General features: G+C 44.2%; 1 protein-coding gene across 5 annotated transcripts in view; it reads left to right on the top strand.

Annotated features, from left to right (window-relative positions):
- Positions 1 to 987: 987 nt before the first annotated feature.
- The window catches only part of ANKRD17 (ankyrin repeat domain 17), a 96631-nt gene continuing 81353 nt past the window's right edge, over positions 988 to 16265 (top strand). For 4 of the 5 annotated variants that reach the window (XM_075039386.1, XM_075039379.1, XM_075039362.1 and 1 more), the window contains exon 1: positions 988 to 1591. In XM_075039386.1, coding sequence (XP_074895487.1) covers positions 1220 to 1591 — 372 coding nt within the window. In that variant the 5' untranslated portion in view covers positions 988 to 1219. Of the gene's footprint in view, positions 1592 to 2078; positions 2535 to 16265 lie in introns of those variants that run through there. The other variant, XM_075039375.1, reaches the window with a different exon arrangement.

Below are 16265 nucleotides of genomic sequence, written 5' to 3'. Positions count from 1 at the left end.
CACAAGCCTTTTGTTACTGCAGGACCTGACCGGCATCAATGCAGGCGACATGTTTTTCCACACAAAAAGTTGAGTATGACTGTCCCAAGCACATCTTGGGGATGGAAGTCTGGGCTGGGGGGGGGCCTGAAGGAGGAAACGGGATATGGTGACACAGTTTAAAGGATGTCATTAAAGCGCATGGTCAAAGTGACACAGGCAGCCTGATGCTTCCTACTTTTTTTTGGTGGTCCTCCACCGACTTTCTTTTAGAGCAGGGCTGAGGAGGTTGCCTTTGAAGCCCAGGGCGTCCAGGGAGCACGCACCGTACGGAGGACCACCGCCAGCGGCTGGAAATGGGGGTTGTCGTGCTTTCACGGTGGGGCCCAGCTGAGGCCCTACTCGCGCCTTGGCCGTTTCCTGAGGAGTTTTCCCGCCCACGGCGTCCCCTGCACCCGCACGGCCGCCCCCCCCCTCCCCGAAAAGTGCTGCTTGACGAGGCCCCCCCCTCCCCTCCTCTTACCCCTCTCCTGCCATTTCCTTTGACGCAGCAACTCGGCCGGTAGAGAGCGGCCGCCCAGCAGCCGCCCTGCCCAACCGCCTTCTCTCTCCGACGGCGACTCCCAGACCTCCCCCTCCCGGGCTTTTCCCCCCTGCCCTCCGTTCCACAGAGCAGCTCGCCCGGCGGGGCGGGGATGAGGAGATGGCCGCCATCCCCACTGCGAGGGCGGGCGGAGAGGAGGGAAGCCGCCTCAGAGCGCCGCCGCGGCGGGTGATGACGTCGCCGGCGGTTCCGGCGCCGGGGCGGTGACTGAAGCACGCACGGAGCGGTGGAGGAGGAGGAGGAGGAGGAGAGAGAGGGGGGGGGGGGGTCGCCGCCAAGGAGGCTGCCGCCGGCGGAGCGGGGAGCGGCGGGGGAGCGCGGCGCCGGGCCGAGGCCGCGCTGAACCGGGGCGGCGGAGGGAGGGAGGGAGGGAGGGAGGCAGGGAAGGAAGGAAGGAAGGAAGGGGCGGGCGGGCGAGCGCGGGGCGGAGGCGGCGGGAGCGGCGCCCGCCGCTGTTGCTGCTGCCGCCGAAGGCGGCGGCGGCGACGACAAGTATCGCGAGAAGTGGTGCGGCGCCGGCGCTAGAGGTGACCGAGACAGCGGCGGCGGCCCCGGGTGCCTCCTCCTCCTCCTCCTCCTTCTTCTTCTTCCTTCTCCTCACCGGGCGTCGGCGCTGAACGAGGCGGATCGGCGGCCATGGAGAAGGCGGCCGGCTCGGTGGCGGCGGCGGCGGAGGGAGGCGGTGACGGCGGCGACGCCGGGAGCGCCACGGCGGGGCCCGGTCCCCCGGAGGGGTTGAACGGCGGCGCCGGTACCTCACCGCCGTCGTGCCCGCCCGGGGCGGCGGCGGCAGCGGCGGCGGCGGCACCGCGGGGCTTGGTGCGGGTGTGCGACCTGCTGCTGAAGAAGAAGGCGGCGCCGACGAAGGCGAAGCGGAGCGGGCGGGCGGGCCGGCCGGCCAGCAGCAGCGAGAGCGGCGGCGGCGGCAGCGAGAGCAGCAACAACGGCAGCGAGGAGGAGGAGGAGGAGGAAGACGAGGAGGAAGAGGAAGAAGAAGAGGTTTCTGAGGTACCCCCGGGGGGATGGCGGGGTCGGGGAGGGGGGCAGGCTGTGGGGACGGGGTTGCTCCGCCTGGCCGTGGCCGTGGAGGGGGGGTGTGGGACGGCGATGCCCGTGGAGGGGCCGGCCCCGCGGGGTTGCCCTACTGCTCCGGTTTCATAATTCCTGCCCGCTCCCGCCTCCCCCGCCGCAGAGGCAGGAAGGGGGCAGCACCGCGCCGCCCGGGGGCGGCCTCGTGGTGGGGCGGGACCGGACCGGGATCGGCACCGGCACCGGACCGGGTCCCCCCCGCCCGCCCGCCGGGGCACGGCGGGGAGCCGCGGCCGGGCCTGGCGGGGGGCTCCGCGCATCTCTCGCCTCAGTGAAGGCGGCGGGAGCGGTGGCCAGTCCCCCCGTCCCCCCCCCCCCCCCGCCGGTTTCTGTGTGGGGAAGTGTGTGTGTGGGGTGTCGGTGTGTCCCGGGTGGGAGGCGTGGAAGGGACCCGGGGGTCGGAGGGTCGCCGGGAGGGTCAGGTGGCGGTGGGTCCATGGTTCTGTGGTTTTGGGCACGTGTGGTGTTGTTTTTTTTTTTTTTTTTTTTTTTTTTTTTTTTTTTTTTACCGTGGCGCTGCTGAAGGGAAAGGCCCGAGAAACGTCGCGGCGTCGCTCGACGTCGGCGCGTGTGCCATGCGGGAGAGCGTATACCGGTGGGAACAGGGCCGGGAGCAGGGTTTCGGAGATAGGCCCGAGGTCTGGTAGGAAGCTGTTTGCGCTCCTAGTCGCGGGAATAGATCCTCCTGAAGAAAAAGCAGGTGAGCGCGCGGCCGAAGGGAAGGCTGGCTTAGAGCCCTGGGCGTTCCGCTCTCCTCCGGCGCGTTCTCTGAACCTGACGGCAGCCGCCCTTTCGACGCACCGCCGAAACGAGCGCCAGCAAGCGTTGTTGACTTGCTCTCGTTTATCGTTAGGTTTCTCAGGTAGGTATCGCTGGAAGAGGCCGAGCAGGTCTTGAAGCCCCTTTCTTACTTGCATACGTAGTCACAGAGAGCTGCTTTGCCGAGGAGTTTTGATTCTGTAACTTTCTAAGCTGAACGTTCACTTCCGCTTTTTTTTGAATAGCGTCCTCAAAAAGGTCCACGTCAGGTTTGTAAGTTTTTCTTTGAACTTCGTTCCTAAGCGGTTTGGCTTTTAAGTGGTAGATTTACTTTTGTCTTAGAAATTAAAACAAGCAGGAAGAAAGGGAAGGAAGAATCTGATAAGTTTTAGGAAGGGCTGGGCTAAGATGGTGATAGGTTTTTCCACGGTTAAGAAGCACTCTGCAGTTTATTTCTGCAGAAGTTGATTCAAGAAGCATTTTATCCAACTTCTGTGAGACAAATTGCACACAATGAGTGCGTCTCAATTAACAAGTAATTATGCCTGGTATTTTGTTTCTGTAGTGTTTATTTTTAGGAAAGCATGTGTCATCACGTAGGTAGAAGTTTTTGAGGTACAAAACTTGTAAGATAGGCAGCCGTGGTTACGTGCCGAACGGTGCTATCTAGCTGTCTTACAGATACTTGAAGAACTCTCTTACTCTCTTGAACAGAGTCCCTGGAGTTTTGCTACGGTGGTGTGTGGTGAAGGGATGAAGGCCCCCTAATGACTTAGCAGATGCATCGGTTGATAGTTAAGCGTTGAGATAAGTTGTATATGACGGCAGCCTTCGACAGAATTCACGTAAAGTGAGACTTACTGGCAAAATCGTAGGCAGACTTATTTTGTGGTCCATAGCCGCTCTTCCAAATGGCTCCTTATACTGATAACTTTCAGATGTTGCTGTGTGTGGCATGACGAGAAAGGCAGAGGCAACTGAGTAGTATATGTATTTTTAGGTGAGGTGAGCCTGTGCTTGCGTGTTGTCCCTTACATAGCCATAGGTACCTATTTAATATGCTTTGAGACCTGTAGAGAGATAAAAAAGATCATTAAACTATCATGAAGCAGCAGAAGAATACTTCATTTTTCTTTTTTTGACAGAACGACACGTGCTATAGATACCGATAGCTGGGAAGGCATTTTTGGCATCTGGAAGATTCTGTGCCGTTTTTTGTCTTATTCATAGTAAGTGAAGGCTTTCCCAGTCTGGGTGGTCTGGAATTAAATATTAAGCAGAGGCAAGTAAGTGATAAACAAGTTAATAATATTGAGTTTATGAAGTTAAGGATAGCATATGTTTTGTCATTTACCAGCTTCATATAATTCTTTTTCTTGATCATTCAGGGTGCTTGCAAAAAACTGTTCTAGTCTTTCTCCCAGTGACTTCAGGATGAAATGATAGAGCTTGTAGAATATGCACAGCTGAAATCACAGTTTTTAGGAATGTGAACATGAGGATGGCCTGATTAATGGAGCAGAGGATCTAACTTCAGAGTAGTTCCCAGCAGCTCCTGGGGAAGAAATGTGTTATGAGTGTTCTCAGTGAAAGGGAGTTTTTTCTTGTCTGAAAGCAACCTGATGTTTAATTTTGGCTTTTAGAAGCTTTAAAAAAAAAAAAAAAAAAGTTTGTTTCTACTGTGGTATTTTTATTTGTTTGGGCTTTAATTTTTTTTCTTTTAGTTCAGACTTACTTGGGATGTGCATAGCTTGTGTGGCTTTCAGCAGTTGGATTGTGGTCTTCTGACCACTAGCAGTCTGGAAGGCACATAAAATGAAAAACACAAAGAAATCAACGTTTATGGTTTTGCTGTAAATGGAAACTGTTGTGGAAACACTGCATAAGATGGTGTTCCCTCCCAGCCATTCATTTCATTATGTCTGTAAATTTAAGGCAGTTTGTCTTAGGCTATTTTTTGCCCTTCCCATGCTTAGTACATTAAGACTTCTCTAATCTCTGAAGCAGAGTGCTTCTAGATTCGACTACTGATGAGGCAGCTTCTAAAAATCAGGAGTACAGTAGCAACAAGTCAAAGGAGTTACAGTCGGAAACCTGGCAGATGCTGAATCACAAAACCACCATGAGTGGAAAGGTATTGTTTGGCTTAGTTGTTGCTGAGCTGATGGAATGGAATAAAAAGTTGTAATCAGATGTCTCCATCTCAGTCTGTTTCTAAACTCTACTAGATCTTGGTGTGGAAGCATAGGCTCTGGGTAGAGTTTTGGGAGAGGTTAAGTTGAAATTTCATACCAACAACTTAGTGAGCTCCTACTACAATATTAATGGCAACCTCCGAAGTTGCTTGTTGAAATTGCAGCAAATGGCTGCTTGCTAAAAAACCCAAGATTCTACGTAGCGTGGTCCAGTATTGTCTGTAAATGGCCAATTGCCTTTTCCCTAACTACCAGTTAAGAAAAAAAAAAAGGCAAGTCTTTTTGGTACACAGGAAGAGGAATCTTAAGGTAAGAGAAGAATGACGGTAGAAGTTACATAGTGGAGGAGGTCAGCTTGCATGCTTCCTGGCAGAATTCTTGCCTCAGTTTATGAACTGTCACATACAACAAGTGAAATGTTTCAGTTTGCGTAGAGGTAGTCTCTTAAGCTGTTTAAGGAGCTGTACTGTTGTTTAATAGTACTGCAGTGCCACTTCGATCGGGTGGTAACTCACAGAGTGTGCTTTCAGGCAAGAACTGGATAGGTGCAGTGACACATAGGGAAACTTAACTGGTTGACGTGTTAGATGTTTTAAGTATAAGATGAAGGTGCATCTCTGTTCTTGATCACAGTTGTGTGAGGAGTGTCATTGAAGAAGACTACAGTGTTGGGCCAGTGCCCTAATGGGAAGCTGCTTTAACTTTTTAGCGGGGCTTTGTACAGTGTACCTTCTGCCCCCCATTTAGCATAGCTTATTATTGATATGTAAATATGTGAAACAAATACAAAGAAAAATGCCTGTCAGATTTGTGCCTTAGGTCAAGTCAAAGGTCTGTCTTCTGAGCTGCTTAAAGGAATGATTTTTCAGGACAGGAGTCAAAAAAAAAAAAAAAAAAGTGTTTGGGGGAAGAGCAGGTTAGACAAATGAAAGCTGGCTTATAATGTGAAACTTGGGAAGATTATTATTGTTTGGGAACTTTACAGGTTTGGGTTTTTTTATTGTGAAAACATGGTTTAGCAGTTCCTCTGAAGAGGCTCAAATGAAAAACAAAAATATGCAGATTTGTCGAAAGTGTTCTTGTATGCACTGATTTTGTTAAACATTAGTCTTCAATAAATAGCAAAGTAGTGTGGAAAATAAGTCCTAGTAGCAAGTTACTACTTAAAAATCTGATATCCAGAGTGGATTAGGGCTTCTCTTACTAAACACAGAAAGGCTTAATTGTATAATAAAAAGTGTTTACAAGCTTATTTCAAGTCTTTGAACTCACAGGATGTTTGCTGCTAGCAGCAAAGTTTACAATTGGTATTCCTAATAGCGTATCAATTTTAAGAGTCTGTAAGTTCGGTTTTCTCCGTGAGCAAAAAGTCTCGTGATGATTAGATGTAGATCAGTCTTGGATTTGTGTGTGCTTATTTCTGTTCTTCCTTTCATTTTTTCTGACTGGTATGGTATGTTACTGGATTCTCATATGACGTGCAAATCAGCTTTCCTAAACGTAATCCTCAGTAACATTAGCTATACCTGAAAGCGCTATCCCGTGCAAAGGATGTTTTTTGAGATATTTTGGCTGTTTCTTAAGCATTCTTGTTTTTACTTGGGCCTCATAGCCGCTGTAAATAAAAGTTCATTTTTGTTTTTTCAGCTGCAATTGAATTAGCAATTGAACTGAACTACTAAGATGAATCGAATAAAAAACCAAAACACCACCAGTCTTCTAAAATTTGTTCATGCAGAAGAAGCTACTCTTAACTTCTTTAGCTTCAGATATAAGGTGTTAACCTGAAAACTTGGACTTAGAGGTGTGATTTCAAGAGCGTCGCAGGCACGTGGTTGTAATACTTAGAACTGTAAAAGGCTTTAACTGCTTAAGTGTTAAAGCGAGCTGTTGATCTGAAACACAAAATTTATTTAAATTTTTTTTTTTTAATCCCAACTGTCTTAATTAGAATCCTGGAGTAAGGCCTTTGGATTCTGCAGCACTGCTAAAGAGCCGGTATGTCTTGCTTGACCGCTGTATGATACGTTGTCTGTACTACTATTACTTTCATCCCCTTGTGTCTTCAAATACGTGACTGAACATGCAACTAATTGGGCTCTGTCCTTGTTAGCGTGCGACATGCTGATGTACAGTTCAGTCTCGTATTCTGCTGCATTGTTTATGCTGTAATTCTTTTCTTGCTGTCTACTTTGGCAGCTTCTTGCCTGTACCGTTTTGTTTCTTCCCTTCAAAAGAAGAAATAATGGTGAAATTCCTTAGGAAAAAAACCAACCTTGTTTAAGACCTAAGGTGATTTTGGCATTTTCCTCATCGGTATAGTTACTGCAATGTGTAGCTCGGCATAGCAATAGTTACCTTACATCAGTTCACCTGATGTGACCCAAAAAACAGGTGAGCCCCAGCAGGGTCCATGGCAGACTTCTTTTCCGTCTCCGGAAAGAACCTTATCATGACACTTCAGAAACACCGGTTCTTACCTGTATGTTATGTAGACCCAACATAAAGCCCTCTCTTAGGGCAAATGTTTTAACGGGGTTGGTGCTATGGGTGACGTGCTTGTTTTATCTTGCGTGAGGGATAGGGTAAGTATGATGTAATATAACTGTTGAGAGTTAGCATCCATTAATTGTCTCTGAAGGTGAGTAGCGTTAGAGGTGGCCTGGAATTGTGAAAGGATGTTTCTAAAAAATCACTGAAGTAACAGGGCCGATCGGGATGTTGGTAGGTGAATCCTGCAACCAAGTTTCACAATAATGAAATCTGCTGTAGCTGACCCGACCCCAGGAAGCATTAGCCAAAAATGTTTAACAAACATCCCTTCCTTATTGTTCCCCAGACTAGATTCCGGCAAAATCGGTTTGGAAAACTGGAATGAAGATTTGGCTGGCTTTGCCATTCCCGGCGTAACTCCTTTTCTATCATTACTGGCATCTCCCTATAGATGATGACTAGCATATGCCCCCTTATCTAAGGGAGTTACATTACTAGAATTCATATGCTAGTTAGGAGAATTGAGTGTACTGTTAGCTGGCTGAGGTGGTAAGCAAAGGTTAAGTAGGGTCTTTATGTGCATGGCAAAGGGTCTAGGTATGCAGAGCTGATAAATGGTGTCTGGTTAGACCTAGTGCATATTTTCTAAAAAAAAACAAACCAAAAACCAACTTGAAGATTTCTTTTGTCTGCTCTGTGTAATTAAAGTTATTAGTGAATATCTGGATTTAACAAGAAGCCCCCTGCATAAAATGACCACTGCAAAAGGTGGGGTTAGGCATTGGTAGTGCCATGTAAATTTGTTTACTTCCGCAGATCTTTCTCCAGGAAATGTCAGTATAAACACAACTCGTGTGTGCAGGCTGGGGCCAAACAACCTGTGTTTTAAGGTAGTAAATTAGTTCTTTAAACAGCATTATTTCTCTGGAAGAGATTTAGCTGAGAGAATTTCCTCATCTGTCAACTTTGAAGGCAAGGGGGATTATGTATGTTTGGTTTTTGTTTTTCTATTTTTTTTTTTCTTTATCTGTGTTTTAAAACCAAAACTATTTGTGCTTATTCAGGCTATAGCTGATTTGGAAATTGGATTTAGGAATTGAAAAAATCAATGGTGCAGATCCATGATAAGTAAGAAGACTTTGTTTCTGAGGTTAGAGAAACAAGCCATTTTAACTTTGATTTAAAAAAAAAAATTACACAAATTTGATACTAGTTTTTTAGGCGATTTGAGGCAGAATCCACGGCTGCCTTGGTGGGCATTCTGCTCTTTTTCTGAAGTGATGATGTGCTTCTGGTTTCTTGATGGTGTGGCATTTTAGGTGACCGAGTTGAATCAACATCTTGAAGATGTGCTGTATCTATAGAGCTTCAGTACCTATCCTGGTCATCTTTGTCATGTCAGAAACTTTTGATGTTTTGAGGAAGAATACTAATTGTGTGGGTGGGGAAGGACTTAATGCTAGCAAGTGGTTTGGATAAGGTCATTTAACTAACGTGTACTTAGGGGAAAAAAAAAGTCTTCCTTAATGTGTGGTTAGCCTTACCAGTGAATGTAAATATGTCTTGGTGTTTGTGTGTGAATTTTGGTGACCTCTATGCAGTCATTGTGCAGTGTTGACAGGAATATTTGAAAAAAAATACGTGCTTGACCAATGAAGGGCAGCATTTCCTTTCTGTTTTCACTAAGCAGTTAGTGCTTTGTGTTAATCGGTACTCAGAGAGGTTATCTCAGTATTCCAGATGTTTTTCAGCCACATTTTCCCCCGCCCCCCCCATCTCCATATGCAATCCTAAGCTCGTAACTATCTGAAGAGCTAATGCCATGTGGAGGTATTACTTAACTGTTGTGTCACCTTATTTTCACATTGGGTAGTAGTTGTACACCAGGCTAAAAACGAGCCATGAAACCAAGCATGCCTATAATACATCTTAGTGCTTGCAGTGTTTTCTTTTAGGCTGAATGTTGTAGTTAGGATGATTTTGTTTGAGCTAACCAAAGCAGTTTTTGACAAATTCAAATGGCTGGTGTGTGATGTGCAGGGGTTTTTCCTCTGCTGTATTTTAGCTGACTCCTCAAGTCTTAGGAGTATAAAGGTGTATTCTAGGAAATGAGCAGAAATAAACTTGGTTTTTATTTTTTTCCCTGCCCCACCCCAATATCTTAGGTCTTTGTGGTGTTAATCATCAAGAATGGATAACGTGTCCAAATACGCAGCTGTTCAGATGCTAGAAAGCAGAGCTAGAAAGAAGTTTGGAGGCTTAAGAAGTATGATGAAATGTTGCTATTTAGAATATCAGTTTGGGGTTTTGGCCTCCATTCTCCTCAAGTTCAACTTGAAACAGTCAAAAAGTTAAGTGTCTGGATTTTTTTTTTTTTTTTTTTAGGTTAAAATTAAAGGCATCTTTCACACAGTAATATGACTTCTTCCTACTGGTAAGGAGGCTACCTCATGTTTAAGCTCAGGTTTGTTTCCCCTTGCCCTAATAGAAGAGGAATGTTTGTTTCTAAGCCTGTACGTCTGTCCTTCTTTGCAGGAACTGTTTTGTGGATTACGGCCTCAGCAGAAGGAGAACATCTGAAACCTCTCTCTAGGGCAGGGAGTAATTCAGAGATAAGAGGACGAAGGTTGTTTTTATCTTCCCAGTTTTTCCCACACGCAAGAATAGAACTAAACACTTAATTTACCGAGAAACTGGTGGTCCCTAGTACACCTGTGTCTGGCTGTTATCTGGTGACTCACATGTTTTCCTGCCCCTGAACCGTACCGTTTCAAAACTTCAGCTATTTCTTTCCTTTTGTTCAGTCTTGTCCTGAAATGCTTTGCCAGGGGAATTTTCCTTTTTATGGTGTTCTGCAGGTGTGAATTGTTCTCCTCCACAGAATGGTGAACAATGCTTTAATGAAGTTTAAAATTTCAAGTCATGATGTGACTTAGGTTTTTTTCCTCAAGTGCTCGGTGTTGTTCAGCCTCTGTGTCAGCGTGGGTACTAATCCCACTGAAGTCAGGGGAATTGAGCTTGTAGGAAGGTTGCAGTGAGCACGCTGCTGCTGAAAGGGGAAAAAGGGAAAAAAAAAAAAAAAAGCAAAAAAAAGCATTAATTGCTCCTCCCAGCCGCTTGGGTAATGATCTTGTTGAAAAAATCTCAGCAACAGAAAAAGCATGTTTACAGTTGATCAGTTCCTTGATCCAGTTTGTCAGGCAGTCGCAGAAGGGCTTGTGCTGACACAGCGAAGAGCCAGGAACTTGAGCAGGGAGGAGGGATGAGGACTGCCTTTTTTGGTGGAACTATTCATTTAAATGCCAGTGAAAGAAACACTTGCATTGTCTTCGAGGACTCGAATTGTTAAGAAAGGTACAGATCTGTGAGAATTTTTGTATTAAAGGGCAAAGTAGTCCTCCTGACGCTTCCTTTGGATCTCCTATTTGAAAGTGGCTGGCACAGTCCTGAAAAGATAAATCGCACAGAAATTTATTCTTGTGTGCCGCTTTAAAACTTGAAAGCTTCTTGAGATAAGATCAGCACTGACTTTTTTTGTCTCTGGTATCTGTTAAGGTTCTTGAAAGCAGCCTATTGAGGATAGGGATAAAGAGAGGAACGAGGCGGTATTTTCTTAAAATATTGCCGCACTTTTGAGTATTGCCGTCGCCGCTTTTGCGTCTTTTAGTGCGGTGCAGCAAAGGAGTCACTTTGTACACTGACTAGCATAAAGTAGTCACGAAGCATAATTGTCATCAGCATGGTAATCGTAATACAAATAACGAAGGTGGTTTAAAGAAAAAGAGCGCTTTCAACGTAACAGTCTGCTAGATAGATGAACATATGCCTTCTGTCCGTCTCAGTCGCTAACAGAAGTGAAAGTTGGCATAACAGCATGCTGGTATTTTTGTGAAGCATCAGCTCGATAAAGGATCTCCTCAGTGATAAATATAGTGGCAAACTTTATGTGCTAAACTTTGAAAAAGGGCTTTCCTGAAGCCTGCGTGTGGGGGAAATGTTTATACTTCTACACAGCTTCTGTGTAACATTGCTCTAAATGTACTTGCGTCTTTGAGTTGAGGTGGGTTTTTAGAAACATGCTAAACGTGCACTGAAGTTGGGTTCTGCAAAAATATTTAGGATATGGGATGGCATAATCTGATGAGTTGATCTAATAGCTTACCTCTGCCAAGAGGGGGGAATCTCTTCCTCTGAGCTATTCCCAGCTGTGCATTTACGCTGCTCATGTTTCGGCAGCTACCTCTGTAGCAGGTCGCTGGCCTGTGATCTGTCTGAAAGGTGGAAAAGTGGGTACAAAGGGGGAAGGGGGGGGAGATATGTGGAGTTGTTTGTTTGTTTTTTCTTTTGAGTCTGGAACTGAGGTGTTATATCAGCTCAGGATGTTGCCTTTTTCACCTCTGTAGGACTTAGTATACCCAAATCTTCAGCTGAGCATTGATGAAATGGCTCTGCCAAGTGGCGTGTTTGTTATGAAAGTTGATATAGACGCTAATTCCTCCTGTGCTTTGGAACTGTCGTGTACTGTTCGGTCCCAGCATCGCTTAGTTATGTCAGTGTATGGGCAAAACCTTCGTTAGGTTGCAAATCTCTGCCTTCAACAATAACTATCAACATTACGGGTTTTGAAGAAGTGTGTGAAGCAGTGCCACCTAGTAAGCGCTGGCTGGAGTGAATTAGACTTGAAATAAGGTTAGTAGTAGTATTGTCAATGAACTTCATTTAAAAATAATATTTTTTACATCTAAAAAAAGAAAAGGGCAAATGTTTTCAAGAAAGGCAGGTGTCTTTGGTGGTAGCTTTTGTTGTAATCCAGAGATGGGTATTGCAGAGAGTGCAGTCTTTCCAAACTGTTGGACTACTTGTCGATAGAAGTAACTTGAGCAATTGATTTTGTAACAGAAGTATAGTGCACGTGGTCTGGGACATATTTAATTTTTTTCCCCACTTTTTGTGAATTTCCAATGCATTTATTAATTTTTGTCATAGTAAAATAATTCCTTTAGGCTGTGAGTGTATGATTTAATTTAAATGCCAGTGGAGGGGGAGAGGTTCCGCTATGGGAGGGCAGTGCTGCATATATGTTGGGTTGAAAGTGCACCTCAACCTCAGCTGTCAGGGTGGTGAGTGTTGTCTAGCTATGCTGTTGAAGACTGCTGAAGATTTTGGGGTTTTGGAGTCTTGAAAGCTTTTAGGGTTAGTCTTGGGCTAAACTTGGGCTGTTACTGTGAGTGCATCTTGAATTCAGAAGGGCAATCAATAGTTTGCGAGTTAATTGTTGTATCTTTCTTCTGGTACTTTGAGATAAACTGACCTTGTGATATTATTTCTGAAGACTCAACAATGAAGAGGTGAGGAACAGGGAGTATTGGACTCCAGTGAACAAGCAGTGTTCAGCTAGAAGTATTTAAATTTGGCAGCTGGTTCGGCTATGCTGATAGTAAATGCTGTGAGTTCTGCTATGAGGTCCCCAGTCTGTCTTGATCTTCCGAGTAACTTCAAATGAAACGAGAAGTGAACAACCATATAGAGAACCCAAGTGTCTCTCACTGTTTTTATTCAGTTTATGTATTTTTCCTTCTTCAGCCTTTTCTAACAGCTTGATCTCTGGTAAACTCCAGGCTTGGTATTGCTGTCAGGGAATGGAGTACGTTTTCTGGCTGTTTCAGTCGGTGAACTTGAAGATGCTAGCTAAGTAACTCTGATTATTGAGAGCTTTGTAAAAGAAACAAACATAAAGTACATTGTTATGGGTCCTGCTTGTTTCCGTAGCAGTTAGGAGAGGTCTCAAAATCTGATACTAGCCAAGTCCAAATTCATTCAGAAGAGCCTACCTGTACGTGGAGCTGTTGAAACAACTGACTGATTCACCGCTGGGAAAAGGCAGACAGGTACGTCCCGATCCAGCAGATCCTGGATTAGAATTTGACATGGAAATACTTCATATCAGCGCTCACTTAATTGGATTATTATGCACAGAAGAAAATGATGGACTAAGCCACTTAAAAAGGAGGAGGAGACTTTGTTCTAGAAAGTGGCTTTTTCTGGTTGAAGGTTTCCTAATTCTTTGTGGGGAATGTATTTGCGCTTCAGCTATTCAAGAACTTCCAGTGACTTCCAGCTGTTACCTGCAGAAAGTGCTTAGATTTAAAACATTAGACAAGTTCCAATGTATATTCATATAAGCTTAATGACTGAAGAACTGGAAATAAGGAACTAGTCTCCTGCATGTTGCATTCAGTCCTTTTTATGGGTACTGAGTCTTGCATTATTATTTATTCGTTGTGTTCTGTGAGTGCGTAGCCAAAACAGCCAGAAATACTTTGTGTTGCAGCACGTGTAAGAGAAAGCGTCTATATTTGGGAGCTTGCATACCAATACTAACCAGGTGAAAAAAAAAAGCCACTTTTCCTGAACTATGCATGTTCTCCTACTTGCATATCAAATGGAGGGCACAGATAGAGCAAATGTTAAATGAGGATGGTTCTGACCTTGTACTCAAATTTTCACATACTAATGTGAAGATATCTTGGATTAGTAACTACCTTAGAAATTGAGAGACGTTAGTGTGAATGTTGTTGGACTGTACGTGACTCCTGCGTGTGAGAAATTACTACTCTGTTTAGAGGCTGTCCAAATGCTGCTTACATTATGCATAGCGTTCCTGTCACCAATATTTCACATGTGGAGTGAGAAAGGAATATATTTTAATTTGTTGGAAGAAGAAGCCTCCCTGTTCCAAATTGCTGTCTTATCTGAACGTGTTCCCCATCTTACTTGTGTTTAGCCCAAAAGCAGATTTCTTCAGTGTGTTGAAAGTTGTTGGACTACAGGCTTAGAACGTAGTATTACCCAGTGAAAATGTGGACTGCTTAGAGCGAAGAACTTCAAGTTCTCCTATAGAAAGCTCCCCTTAGACAAAAAGTTGTGCCAGTAATCTTACGCTTCTGATGAAAAATACTTTTAAAATGCTTGTGTAATGCTACGTAATTTTGTCTCACTTTTGCACCTTTGTATCAGTTTTGTTTGAATTTTTGTTGGGCAGTTCCTCCATAGCAAAATCGTAGAGGCTCCTCCAATGTGAGAGAAAACGCGCTGGACAAATGAGAAGGCAGAACCGCAGGAATGGATATTGACTCAGTTGCTTTTTAATGATGTTCTAGTTTAGTTCATCTTCAGGGCAGTGCTATGGATGAGTAAAGATATTTTCTTTCCTCCTTTTTCCGTGCTTAGGTTTGCCTTACAGAATTGAAATCCAAAATAATAGGGCTGATGTAAGCACTTACTGGGGAACAAGGCTCTTTGCTGTTTAGAAGGGTTTCTCTTGCTTTGTGCCAGAATGCTGCTTACCTGCTGCACTATAAAACTCTGTTTAGATGTCAGTTTCATTTAGGCATAGGTAAAGACTTATTTGAGAAATATTTTTAGACTGTGCATCTACCTTCTGATTTGAAATTGATGGTATGTATAAGAGGCTGCTAATAGAATTTAAGACTACTTAACTTACGACTCTTGACTTGAGTGTTGCGATCTTGCTTTAGACAGAGCTAGCTTTTGACATCCCTTGCCTTCGTGTTCCTGGAAAAAGTCCTGTAAGTGGAATGCTTTTGCTTTGAGCTTCTATGTGCTGTCAGTGAACCCTTATAGTTTCCTTAGCTTCCTGGCATTATGTTGCTAACTTTCTTTCAGTTGAGGAAACGATTGCCTTTTTTTATTGACCCTTGAATGAGAAATCTTCTATGAAATGGTAATGCAGCATGAATGCTGAAATGCCCCAACTAGTACTGGGAGGAGATAATACCGATTTGAAAAGGGTTTTCTGCATATGGAGTCATCATCTTCCCTGATCCCACCAGAACCTGATAGTTCATGCAAGCTGCCAAGTATACTTTGCCAGCATAGTGTTTCTGTTAAGGGAGAGCAGATCTGAGGAAGGTTGTGCGAAGGGAATCAGGCAGTGTTATTCCATCAGACAGGTCATAAACATCTGAGTCTGTTGTCAACAGGCAGTCTTTAAACCTTTTTAGTTTTATGCAGTCTTTTAAATTGACATAAAAAGCTCAGGATATGTTTATCTTGGCACTTTCAAAGGTAGTTAAGTACAGACACCTTTCAAAGATACTAGTTTCCTTGGAGCTGTGGGAAACCTAGGTCTCAAGAATACCATATTAAAGCTCCTTAAAGAATAGAATTTCAACCTCGCTGGCTTTATATGCTTACCAAAACGAGTAAAACTAAATGAGCAGGAAATACTGAGTGTGGCAGAAGGGTCTTGAATGCCTTGCTGCTGCCCTAGGCCAAGTGAAAAATATGCTGGACAGAAACAAAAGACCTGTCTTGGGAGAAAGCTTAGTTTTTTAGTGGGAAATAATCTTGGACGGTCAAAAAAGTGGTTGCATAGTTGTTATAGAAGAAAAATATGTGGATTTGTTATGGAAGTTTCCTTATCTGTGGGAGGTAACGGAGCTGAAGCGAGGGTGGTGTGATAGTAAGGATGGACAGCAAGGATCATGCGATTGCAAAACTCGGTGAATGCTCCACCGCGGTTTTTGGCAGAAAAGTCTAGAAATGCTCAGAAAGATACACTGAATTATAGGGATAAGGGAATAAAAAGAAATTAGAACAAAGGTATGTCTTAAAACCTGTAGATTTTTATCAGGTTAAAGCCCATCATCCCCACACGCACCCACCCCAATAATAAAAATCAAAGGAAGAAAGTAGATTTCTTTGATTTGAAGTTCACTAAAGCACCTATCTGAATGATGTTGGAAACGTAGTCAGCCGTAAGAAGTGAAGAAAAGGAAAATGATAGACTATGTGAAAATAGAAAAAGCGGTTGAGGGCTATGACTTCAGATGGTTCCTGAGGTTTGTTTTTGGACTGACTTGATTTTATGTAATCACTAACCACTGAGGATCAGGAGTAAGGAGTTCGATGAATCTGTTTAGAGAGAGAAGGTGAAGCATTAGGTTTTAAACTCTTTTTTTTTTTTTTTTTTTTTTTTTTTTTTTTTGTATTGACATAGAACTAAGGGACCTTACAAAATGTACCAAGTGATGACTGATGCAAGCTACTATGAAGTAGGGGTCGTGCTTTTGCAGTATAACAAGATTTTTGTATCTAAGAAAAAAAAAGACATGATATGATAA

This window comes from Buteo buteo, chromosome 1 (assembly GCF_964188355.1).
Source record: "Buteo buteo chromosome 1, bButBut1.hap1.1, whole genome shotgun sequence".
Classification (NCBI taxonomy): Eukaryota; Metazoa; Chordata; class Aves; order Accipitriformes; family Accipitridae; genus Buteo; species Buteo buteo.
Note: the sequence above shows the minus strand (reverse complement) of the source record. Positions and strands in the feature narration are given on the sequence as shown.